At 38.3% G+C, this 12,040-nt stretch overlaps 1 protein-coding gene across 21 annotated transcripts in view; it reads right to left on the bottom strand.

Annotated features, from left to right (window-relative positions):
* The window catches only part of NEB (nebulin), a 215,667-nt gene that overhangs the window by 149,773 nt on the left and 53,854 nt on the right, over positions 1-12,040 (bottom strand). For all 21 annotated transcript variants that reach the window (XM_059927862.1, XM_059927859.1, XM_059927857.1 and 18 more), the window contains exons 31-39: positions 11,096-11,200; positions 9,483-9,590; positions 8,222-8,533; positions 7,439-7,645; positions 6,859-6,963; positions 6,568-6,675; positions 5,595-5,906; positions 4,236-4,442; positions 1,332-1,436 (exon numbers count right to left, since the gene is read on the bottom strand). In XM_059927862.1, coding sequence (XP_059783845.1) covers positions 1,332-1,436; positions 4,236-4,442; positions 5,595-5,906; positions 6,568-6,675; positions 6,859-6,963; positions 7,439-7,645; positions 8,222-8,533; positions 9,483-9,590; positions 11,096-11,200 — 1,569 coding nt within the window. The remainder of the gene's footprint in view (positions 1-1,331; positions 1,437-4,235; positions 4,443-5,594; positions 5,907-6,567; positions 6,676-6,858; positions 6,964-7,438; positions 7,646-8,221; positions 8,534-9,482; positions 9,591-11,095; positions 11,201-12,040) is intronic.

Consider the following 12,040-nt stretch of genomic DNA (forward strand, 5'->3'; position numbering starts at 1 on the left):
TGCAGCATCTTTTTTTTTTTTTTAAATCTTTCAGCAGAATGCTTCATTGGTGGTTCAAGGGCTAAATGCTCTCACAAGTAACATAACTGTGTTTGAAAACAAAATCTATTACAAATTAAAACATCTTCAAAAAACCACCAGAAAAAGTAAGAGCTACTGGTCTCTATTAGGTTGTAAATATGCTTTTTAGAAATGTGAAAGCCCAGTAGATTCTTACTGATGCATTTTGTCAAATAAGAGTCAAGAGAAGAATACAAAATAGCCATGTTCTTACATCAAAAGACTTCACTGTTTTGCAATTGACACTTTCATGTATATAATTGTGTGGATACTACAATCCAAAAAGAAGTCAACAATTCCAAATCCCTGTGTAATTCAAACAAACAAAAGAAAAAAACTGGTAGGGGGACTTCCCTAGTGGTCCAGTGGTAAAGAATCCACCTTCCAATTCAGGGGACCCGGGTTCGATCCCTGGTCAGGGAACTAAGATCCCACATGCCGCGGGGCAACTAAGCCCGCATGCCACAACTACTGAGCCCATGCACCTCAACTAGAGAGCCTGCAAGCGGCAAAACTACAGAGCCCATGCGCTCTGGAACCCATGTGCCACAGCTACAGAGCCCACCCGCCCTGGAGCCTGCATGCCACAACTAGAGAAGAGAAAACTGCACGCCACAACCAGAGAGAAGCCCGTGTGCTGCAATGAAGATCCCGCACGCCTCAATGAAGATCCCGCGTGCCACAACTAAGACACGATGCGGCATTTATTATAAGTAAATAAATAATAAATAAATCTTTTTAAAAAAAAACTGGTAGGATTTGAGGGTTTCCTGGCAACTGGTTAGGATGAGGAAGGAAGTGAAATAAAACACTTATGCAGTTTCTAACAGTAAGTGTTGCACATTCCTTACGGGGCTTGACCTAAATTCTTCAAAATGTTATTCTTCCCTTTCCATTTAACTTTTCCCAAGACTGCCTCTTTAGAATCATTTCAAAAGCTTGGTAGAGGGACTCTTTAAGAAAGTCCTGGGATTCACTCTTTCTTTATCTCTTATCCTGGGCTCTAAACCATTCTCTTTACTTCTCTTAGTTTGATAAGAAGTACCTACTCCTAGAACAAAATCCAACTGCCCTTTGAATTCCTAACTGCTGTCCCATCAACAGGCCTACTCCTACTCTTAGCAAAGCAAGATTAGAAAGATTCTCATTTGTGGGTTCCCACTCATTGTCAAAACAGTCATTCTCAAAATCGAGACATTAATTAGTTAATTTGTTTTTATTGGTTCAAATAGGTAGGAAAGAAAGATGACAACTGGAGGAATTATACTCACATCACTCATATTAATTGTATTTGCCTTTGCCAGAATAATCTGGGGGATATCAGACATGATGTGGACTTTGGTCTTGTCAGCCTCCCATGCTTGTTTGTAGAGGTGCTGGAAAGAAAAAAAAAAAAAGAAGGAAGGAAGAAAGGAAGGAAAAAAGAAAGAAAGAAAAGAGAAGGAAAAAACCAGTGGAAGTTAATATTTAAAAGTTTTAAAGGAAGTCACTTAGTACATATATATTATTATACACAAATATCAATATTTTATGTATTTTTATTAGCCGGCTCTTATTTTTTAAAAATTTAAAGGAAAAAGGTGCTCATTCAAACAAGACAGTGGAGAGGATGTAAGATGGAAAGTAAAATGTCCTGCCTTCCTATTTTATAGCCTGGATATAGCATCTCCACCCTAAAATTTTCTATGCATATTAAAGGCCACATATAGTCCTTTTTTTAATATAAATGAGGTTATATAAAACATGTTTTACATCTTGTTTTACTTAATATTATAGGTTAGACATCTTTTAGCCCTCTTAATAATTTACTTCATTCATTTAAAGAGCTGTGCAGTATTCCATGAAGAGGTGTAACCCAACTGATTTAACCAGTTCTCCATTGATAGACATTTAATTTGTTGTTTCCAGTTTTTGCTACTATAAGCAATGATGCCATGATCTTTGTGGTGGGCCTGGAGATGTACAACCCAGACACTCATTCAAGGGAGGACTGGTCGCAGCAACTATTGGCAGACAGCCTCCAAATTGTCACTTGCTTCAAGGTTTTGTTGCCTCACTCAAGAGCACACTCTTCCCTGGTGGCCATCCAGTTACTCATCAGAGTGGCGGTACCAAGACCTGGCCATTCCATCCAGTTCAGGACACTTCCGGCGGGCCGTATATACTCAAGAGCCTTCTGGGGCACTGGCATAGGCTTTGTAGGGCTGGCATCACAGTCGGACCCCTCTTGCCAGTCCTCCCCTCACTGGTACTGATCCCTGAAAAATGCCCTGTACTCCAAATTCCATCTCAGCATCTCTTTTTGGGGACCCTAACCTGCAAAAAATATTACCGTGTGTATGTATGTGTGTATATCTTTGCACATACATGAGGATTTCTGAAGGGTACTGTGCAACTGAAGTTTTAATTTTAACAAATATTAACAAAAACTGTTGATTAGAAGTTTACATTAACTCCCTTTCCAATACTGTATATCACACAACTTTTTGAATCTTTGCAAATCTTATAGGTGAAAAATGCTATCTCTTTGTTTTAGCCAGGTTTGATTAAAAAACAAAACCAAAACTTCTGCTAGAGTCTTCTTCTAGATCAGGGGTCAGTAAACGTAAAGAGCCAGATAGTAAATAATGTTAGGCTTTGTGGGCCACAGAATCTCTGTTATTAACTACTCAGCTCTGCTGTTGCAGTGCAAAAGCGGCCACAGATGATACGCAAATGAATAGCTGTGGCTGTGTTACTATAAAATTTTATTTACAAAAACTAATTTTCTGACTTCTGATCAAGACCAGCGCAATCCAACAGAACGATGCAATGATGAAAATGTTGTGTCATCTGTTCTGTCATCTGTGTCACCAACACGATAGTCCCTAGCCACACGGGGCTATCAGTCATTTGAAATGTAGCTAATGTGAATGAAGAACAAATTATTAATATTATTTAATTTGAATTAATTGAGATTTGTCATCACATGTGGCTAGTGATTATAGTATTGGAAGCACAATTCTAATGGAAAGAGCAATAGTTAGTCATTAGAGTACTGGTTCTAGTCCAGACCAGGTCATTGACCTGCTGTGTGTCTTTAAAGGAGGTGCCTTGCCTCTCTGGGCCACACTTTCCTCAACTCTGCAATGAAGGGATGCAACCTGATGACCACCAAGATACCTCTCAGTGTTAGCATTTGCTATTTCTGTGATTCTCATCTTGGCATGATTATTTTAAAATGGTAATCTTTAACATTGAAAAAATGAAAGGCTTAATTTAATATTTAAAAAGTAAATGTATGTTTGTGGTAGTTTAAATTCTAAGTCTTAAAAGGGGCACTGAGATTTTTGCCTTGTGTCAACAAGTCCCTTTCAAAGGGGTTGGTCTTCTTGACAAAATTCTTTCTCAGAAGACTCCAGAGGATTTACTCAGAGACTTAGCGTAATACAGCTCTATCTTTCTACACCATTTTCTGCAATCGTTTCATGTTCAGGTCCAAATTATTTTTCCCCTTTTTGGTTAATCAATGGCATTTCTAATTATGATCCACAAAATATAACCAATGTTGTTGCAATTATTTTATTATTTGAAACTTAAAAACAGATGTCCAAGGGTGATGTACTTGTTGGTCCTGAAATCAAATTATGGCTAATTATGTCAAACTACAGTAAGGCTTTTCTACAGGCTGGAGTCATTAATGATCCAGGGAACTACTGGTGGAGAGCTATCGCTCTCAGCATTGCCCAGAGAAGGTCCTGGCTCAGAATGCTGCTACAGCCATGTAATCTAGGAGTTTTCTTTTATTCCATCAAAAGAGCAAGGAAGCAGGGGTGGGCTGCAACACCCAGCTGTTATCAGCCCTACAGTCTACTGATCCAGCATAATGAGCTTCTACTAACTTCGCCTTAGACAAATGGGACTCATTTTCAAGATCTGCATTGAAAGAAAAGAGTCCATACTTATTTTGTTATGTCTATTAGGTAGGGTGGTTCATTGAGCATTTGGAGAGGGCACTTATTAGGACTGATTTCTATCTTTTTTGTTTGTTTGTTTAACTACAAGACCCTTTATCAAGGTAGAGGAAACATTAATTATGATGCGGTAAAACTGTTATCAAAAACTGTAGATTAAATGTAAGATATGCCTGGCTTATTCCTGATGCTTATGAAACACTACATTATTGAAAGACTTACTTCGTTCATAATTTTTGCATTATTCTTGGCCAAAACCATGTTCACTGAGTCCATCAAGGTGGAATACTTCAAAGTGTCTGGGTGTTGGCGGTACTTCTTTTCACTGATAAGCTCCATGGCTTTCTTGTTTTTCTCAGCCTCCAGGGAGCCCAGAGGGAGCCATCCAATGCCCTTCACGTAGTCAGCATAGTCAGCTTTGTACTGATTCTGCAAAAGAGGAAAAGTCCGAGGATGAGAAGAAACCAAATCTTCCAAGAACCATGAGTGGGTATTTAATATTCCATAAGTTCCACTTCAGTTTTCAACCGATAGTATATTCAACTTTAATTACTTTTATCCCTAAACTTTATTTATTTATTTTTTTTACATTTCCTTGCATGAGGAATTTAAAACAAGCAGCAATATCTTTGTGATTTATTTGTTTCTCTCAATGCCTTCATAAAGAAAAAGTGCTAAGAAATACCAAATAGATCAATCTACCATGTGACTACTATCTCAAGAAAGGTGACCATGCTGGACTAACTTTCTTACAAAAATCCCCAAGTCCCCTTGGTTAATAGAAGACTTAGAGGACTCCATTTCTCTCTTTTGCTATAAGCCTTTCAGCAGCCACCATGGTTACAACTCCTTCGGGTATGCCAGAAACCTCATTGATACTTTGTGCAAATTTCATTTTTTTTCCCCTCAAATCAGACATTTCCCCCTATAACTGTACCATGGTTGCTTTCATTTGGGTACTTATGTACCTCCCCAGCTATAGCTCATCTCTTACATTTCCAAAGAGAAATACAGGCTCAGCATGGCCTGCATTTGGTTCATAATTTATATTCACTTTCCCTAGCCACCAAAGGGCCTCTATGGCTGAATTCTTGGCTTTATACTCTCTGTGCCTTCCTCACATTTATTCTAATAGCTGTTTCAGCCATCACCTCCTTACTAGTTCATCAGTAAGTAAGATAGGCAATTATAAAGCTGGAAATGAAAGCTGGTTGGGAGTGAGGGGCAGTACCTCTCAAGTTACCTGATTTTCTGTTTTACCTCTTACTCCTTAATCAGGAACTTTTTATATTTCTGACTCTCTCTGCTAGATATATTTCCTTCAACACATTCTTTCTGAAACCAAATTTCATGTGTTATTGCTGATCTAGCATCCAGTAATGCTCACAACAATAATAGATAGGGTTCATCCCTTTTGTGTTAAAAAAAATAAATGCAATCTAAGGTAAAAAATGAAACACCTCATTGGGAAATTACATATGAATTTCTTTCAGGATTTTCAAAACGTCATTACTTATGGTCTTTCATGATTTGCTTATTATCCAAAGTAAATGCTCTGCAAATGTTGTGGCTGTCACGTACATCACTTTGAATCTGCATCATGTTTTTGGCCAATTCAAAGCTCATGGCATCAGGAAGCATGTTGTAGGTATGGATCACGTTCCTGTAGTTGGTGTTGGTGGCCACTTCCTGAGACTTCTTGGCTGCCACCATGCTGAGCATGTCCACCGGGGTGTGGAAGGATGTCTTGGCTTTCTCGTACGCCTTCTTGTACTCCCGGTCTGACTGCATCTTGGCCACTTGCATGAAGTGCACCAACTTGGGGTCGTCCTCTAGGCTCCGGAAGCCAATGTGTTTCCCTTTGGCTTGTTCATAGGCTTGCCTGTACTTGTACTGTGGATGGAAAAGAAACATGGTGATGAAGATAGTGAAAGAAAGAGAACAAAATATAATTAACTACGTGCCATTAGCTTTGTCATAGGTGTAGGGTTTTAGAGCTACTCTAAACTTACAAAGGGAGGAGTTGTTGGCGGGGTGGGAGGACTGGGAGCAAAATATTTTTACTTCAAATTTCTTGACAGACTTGAGTCCATGAGGGAAAAAAATCATCTGAGTTAATCAAAGTGATGTGTAAATAAGTTGTTTTAGGGTTATTTAGAAAGCAGCTTTTCCCACTCTGCTGTGTAACCAGCGGAAAAGGCTGCAGGCACCACTTTTCATGGTGCACCTCTACATTCAGGAAAGAGCTTGGTAATGGATCTTCGGGTAAAGTGCATAGATCACATCCCTATGTTTGCTAGGAATTGCCCATAAACAATTTAAGCACTCTAAAAGTAACTTATTTTAACAAGACCCTGTCACTTTTTACATTGAATGATGAACAAATAATTAGAGCATCCTTGGACTGGGTGAAGGGAGGTGTCTTGTGTGTTACATGGGACAGTGGTCCCACCAACACTGGACAGAGCTGATTACAGCTCCTGCATACACATGAGCTTGGCTCATTTGCTCTTTTTCTCGTTTAGACTAAATAAGCATCAGTGGAAGCATTTACATCACTGGCAATGTCTCTGGAGGCTCTTGCAGCCTTTATTGGGATGGCATCAGGCCTCAGGTCATATCCTTTCTTCTTTTCTTCTTCCCAGCCAGCTTTGTACAGTTTCTAAATGATGAAGTAGAAAAACACCAGCATCTTGTTAGTCGCGTTAGAATGGGGACCCTAATTTTAAAGTGGTTGTCATGTGGAAGACAGATATTCCACAACTATTAGTTCCCTTCAAACTCTTCCCTCCCCCTGCCACCCCCCCGCTCCCTGCATCTTTGTTGTTGTTGTTAATCTACTCACATCACTCATGGTGATTTGGTTGACTCTGGTGAGTAAAATGTCTGGAGTATCAGGCATGATGTGAATGGTGGTCTTGTCTTTGTTCCATTTTTCACTGTAGAGTCTCTACAACAAGGAAGGCAGGCACATGACTGTACAGCAGGACAAATCTACAATGTGCTATCAAGAGGAAGAGACTCACATCTCCATGGTAGAAGAGGTTAAATTTGATATTGGAAAATGAATGAAATAGCAAGAAGATGGGCTGATGAGACTGGACACATGATTTTAAAAATCATCAAACAAGGGAGTCCTCTTCCACTGAAACAACAAAGGCTATCTTGCTCCAACCACATATTACATAGAGTTTTGTGGTTCTAGCACACACTCAGCATGAGGTTGACAGACAGTCTGGGGTTGGTATAAGTGGGAGCTCTCTAGACACGATGATGGTTATAGCCTGCCCCCTCCTACCACCACCGCCATGACCACGACCATCAGAAAGATGAAAACGCTGATGAAAGTCAAAGTGGCACCGCCTGGTTCAATGGTCTGAGCACTGCAGTGGTTCTGAGGCTGAGGCCAGCAGGTGAGTTCTTACCTTGTTCATAATCTGTTTGTTACTTCTGTTTAGTGCTTGTTCCAATGTGTCCATGGCGTACGTGAACTTTAGCGTCTCAGGGTGCTGGCGGTACTTCTTCTCGCTAAGAATCTCTCCTGCTTTCTTTGCCTTCTCCACCTCCAGTGACTCTATGGGCACCCAGCCGATTCCTTTCATCCAGTTGGTGAAGTCGGATTTGTACAGGTTCTTCACAACGAAAAAGGAAATTCTCGTTTCAGAAAGAGTCAGGGCTTGGGTTTCTTTGACCAGATGATTTGCTCATTTTCAAAAAGAGGGAAAAAAAAAAAAAAAAGGATGGGGGGACTGGGAGAATAACCTGCTTTTTATTCCCTACTATCCTTCAGAGAAAAATTAATTATAAAAGTGATTGTATTCACGGTGGTTTTGAACAGAAAATCCCGACCCAATAATTCCTTTAAAAATTTAACTTTCTTGGGGGGAACGTTAACAGAATTTTGCACTGGAAGGGATATTATATAGCACCCATTTGGACCTGTTAGTCTTTCACAGAATACAACATATATTGGGTCTAACTTCCAAAGTTAGAGTATATATATATACATAATAACTAAAGAAAACTATATATATAGTTCAAATGAGTGAAATCCTAAAACTCCAAATTCTGGAGAGGATCCCTGATTACAGTGAGTCCAACCAGGTTTAGGATGGAGTAAATGGAATTGCCGATTTCTAGTTCTTCTTAGCCATCAGCTAGAAATGGATAACTAATTTTATGCTGACAATCTCATGACTGCTACATACATCACTTTGAATCTGCATCGCGTTCCTGGAATGCTCCACGTTCAAGGCATCAGGCAGCAGGGTGTAGTGGTGGAAGGGTTGTCTGTAGCTGGTGTTGGTGGCGACCTCCTGAGATTTCTTGGCTGCTGTCACACTGAACATATCCAAGGGGGTGTGATAGTTGGTCTTGCTGGCTTCATAGTCCTTTTTGTACTCACGATCTGACTGTATTTTGGCTACATTCATGTAGTGAACCAGTTTAGGATCATCCTGAAGACTGAGAAATCCAATTTGTTTGCCTTTGGCTTTCTCATAGCCCTCCTTATATTTGAACTATATGAAAAAGAAGGGCAGACGGAAGTTTGATAGGGTAGATTGTATGAAATACTAAAGTGTTAAATTGAATTTATATCACAAATTAAGCAATAGCCAAATTCAGTCTGAATCTAGGTAACACCTAAGTTTTTGAGTATTTTTAAGTAAACAACTAGCAAAATATTTCCAATGGATGGTCTTGAGATCTGCTCTGGGGATAATTAAGAATGGAATAAATTGTAGTTTATATCTAGATTATTCATAAGTGGATTCTTTGAATACGATCAAAGGTTCCTGAAAAGTTTATTAAGTATTTGGTGTACATAGTTTTTATTATCTGTTTCTATGATTAATTTGCATTACTTATAAAGTATTTGCATAATCCTGAGTAACTTGCAGCAAAGACATTATAAAAATTAGTATATTGGACTCCAAATGAATGAGTTTCTACTCTATCAAGGTATATCAATTCCTAAAGAAAATATAATTTAATTTATAAAAAGTAATTAATTAAGTAAATAAGTAAGCAGGTAACTGAAATGCTGTCGTTTAATATATAATTCTTCCTGGTTTTCCATATATCACATTTTTTTTTTTATGGAAATTATATTATCAAAAAATTGTATTCTTTTAAAATACTGGGAGACTTTTTTGATTTAGTAATATTTTAGTATACCAAGGCTTTTTTCTTAACAAAATCCAAATAAAAAGCAGTTTTCAAGTTCATAATAATAATACTAATGAGAATTCCATGTATTTGACAGTTAAAAAAAATATCTTCTTTGTAACAACTTACTGAGTTTTTAAATATTTTTAAGATAAAAAAATCATTGGTACATAAGATATTAGGAATTATTTTTATACTACAATTTTTTATTTGCTTCCTAATATAGCTCATATAACCTCATACACCATGTAAATATTTTTTAAATATAAAGAGAGTTTACTACTTTCAAATTAGACTTACATCGCTAGCAATATTCCTTGAACTTTTTGCAGCAACAATTGGAATGGCATCTGGTCTCAAATCATAGCCCTTAGCAAGGGTTTTCTTCCAATCTGCTTTATAATTAGCCTTGAAAAAAGGAAAGATTATTTTATTATCTGACATAATTAAAAGAGGAATGAAACAGGAAACCAAATCTTTCTTATAAAACATGTCATAATATATCCCTTTCTATTAGTTCATCTTTTAGAAATCTATTATTCTTTAAAAAAAAAAATCAGTAAACTACATACACAGTATGATCTCAACTGCTGTAAAAAATGTATATGTGTGCATTTAAAAAAGCAATGGAAAGGTATTGCTTTGAATGTGGGATAACAGAAGATTTTAATTTTTTCATAATTTTCTATATTTTCCAATTTTTCTATAATAAGCATATGTAATGCTTTTATTTTCTTGTATTTTTTATAATGAAACATTTTAAACTTACAGAAAGATGTGGGTACTAAAATTAAAAGTTCAGATGTAGTACCACCCGGCTTTAATTAATATTAATGTTTAAATATTACTTATAAAAGCAGGAAAAAGTTTTAAATAAACCAAAAGCATAGAAATGAGTACTTAAAAAAATGTTTATTTGGAGATAAAAGAGAGCCTAAAATGTTAGGAAGAATGACTAAATCATCTTTTAAGAAATGAACAATTTTATCCAGGTTGGATTATGTCTTTAAATTAGAATTTACCAATCTGCTTTAAAAGCAAAAGGAAATAATTCATAATAGTAAATTTAAACATCGCCACCAATTAGAGAGAGATGCTAGTCACATACAAAGAAGAGTTTCTAAAGAAAATCACGGTAAACTTTTTTAGAAGTTTAGAAGTTTAACAAATAACTGAAACAAAAGTTATAGAAATAGCAATACTTATCCTTACTACAGACTATGCATTCCTGTATTTTCCAATCCTCTCTGCCCCATTTTGTTTTACTTTTTAAAAAATGGAACACAACCTACTAGCTTGATCTTATAACCCACTAATGAGTCATAGCCCACAGTTGGGAAAAGTCTGCATTAAGTGAAATGTATGGTAGCCTCTAGTCTCATATTCTATGATAAGGATCCAATCTGGAGACTGTTGGTTCGCAAATTGGTCCCCATACATGGAGGGCAAGGAGAGACTGAAAAAACAGGCTGACCTCTCCAGCTTGGTAGGCGGCAGGTTTACTAAACAAGGGAACTTACATTCGAGGGTTGTCTTGGGCAGTCACAAGCCAAGTAGATCTTCACACCCGCCCGCCAGAACCTTACAAGTTTATTTAGGCCTCAAGTGGATTCAGTGCAAGTGGTCTCAACAACACATTGGTCTCTCAAGGCTGTGTCCTTGAAAATGGCTCCCACTGTGGGAACAGTGGGCAGAATTCCAAGGACGGGAGGGGGTGAGGAGCCTCCAATTGCCCAGGTCCAGCTCAAGGGTCACCTGGCAATCACGTCCTCTCAATGACCTCCTCCATCAAAGACTCAAAGGGTCCACACTCAGTTTGCTCCCCCTAAAATTCCCAGTGCTAGAGTTATACAGAACTGGAAAGGAGAGGCCCATGTAAGCAATACTAGACGGGCACCAGGCCAAATACTCACATCACTGATGTTGAAGGCATTAACCTTGGCTTGAATAAACTGCGGTACATCAGGGTCCATAGTGTACTTGTGCTTCCGTTTCTCTCCCTCCACCTTGTAGTTAAACTAAAAACAAAGGAGGCAGCGTGCAAATTGTATTAGCTAACATAATGTAAGTTTCATCTAGCACACGTTCCTTTAAAAAGGAAGACTATCGTTTGTGTTTTTCCATTTATAAGGCAATTAGCTACATTATCACACAGAGGGAGTGTTGGCAGACGTATTCATTGCTCATTCCACCCATATTTATTGGACAGCAGTCTGATCAATAGGCAGCATGGTAGGTTCTGTGTTTAAAGTGGTTAAAAAGAAAAAGGCAGAACTGTCCTCTTGGAGCTTATAGTCCAATAGAGGAAACAGAGAATAGCACATAAACTGTAAGACAGAGCTAGAATTCGTGATGTGTTGTAAATAAAATAACTTTAGGAAAGAAATGAACAGGGTCAGGGTGGGGGGTCAGCAAAGGCTCTCTAAAAAGGTAACATTTACATCCAAACTTGAAGAAAAGGGAAGGGTCCGGGCAGAAGAAGAGCATTCAGGGTCCTGGGTCTAGAAGAGGCATGGCCAGCTTGAGGGACTGAAGGTCACTGGGCTGGAAAGTGCTGAGCGGGTTCCCAGGAGGATTAGATAGGAGGGGGGCAGGGCCACAGAGCTGAGGGCCTTTTCAACCAAGTTAACAGTTTAGATTTTACTTTGAGTTCAAGGAGAAGTTACTAAGGGGTTTTAAGTATAAGAAGGACATGATTTGATTTATGTCTTAAGACAGTCTTTTTGGTTTTAATGTGACCCCAGGCAGGAAGTCCAGGTAATGGATTATTACAGTTGTCCACGTGAAATATGGAGGCCAGAACTAGGGTTGGTGGCAGCTGAAAGACAGAGAAGTGCTCCAACAGGATGGCTGAGAGA

Source organism: Balaenoptera ricei, chromosome 7 (assembly GCF_028023285.1).
Source record: "Balaenoptera ricei isolate mBalRic1 chromosome 7, mBalRic1.hap2, whole genome shotgun sequence".
In the NCBI taxonomy this organism is placed as follows: Eukaryota; Metazoa; Chordata; class Mammalia; order Artiodactyla; family Balaenopteridae; genus Balaenoptera; species Balaenoptera ricei.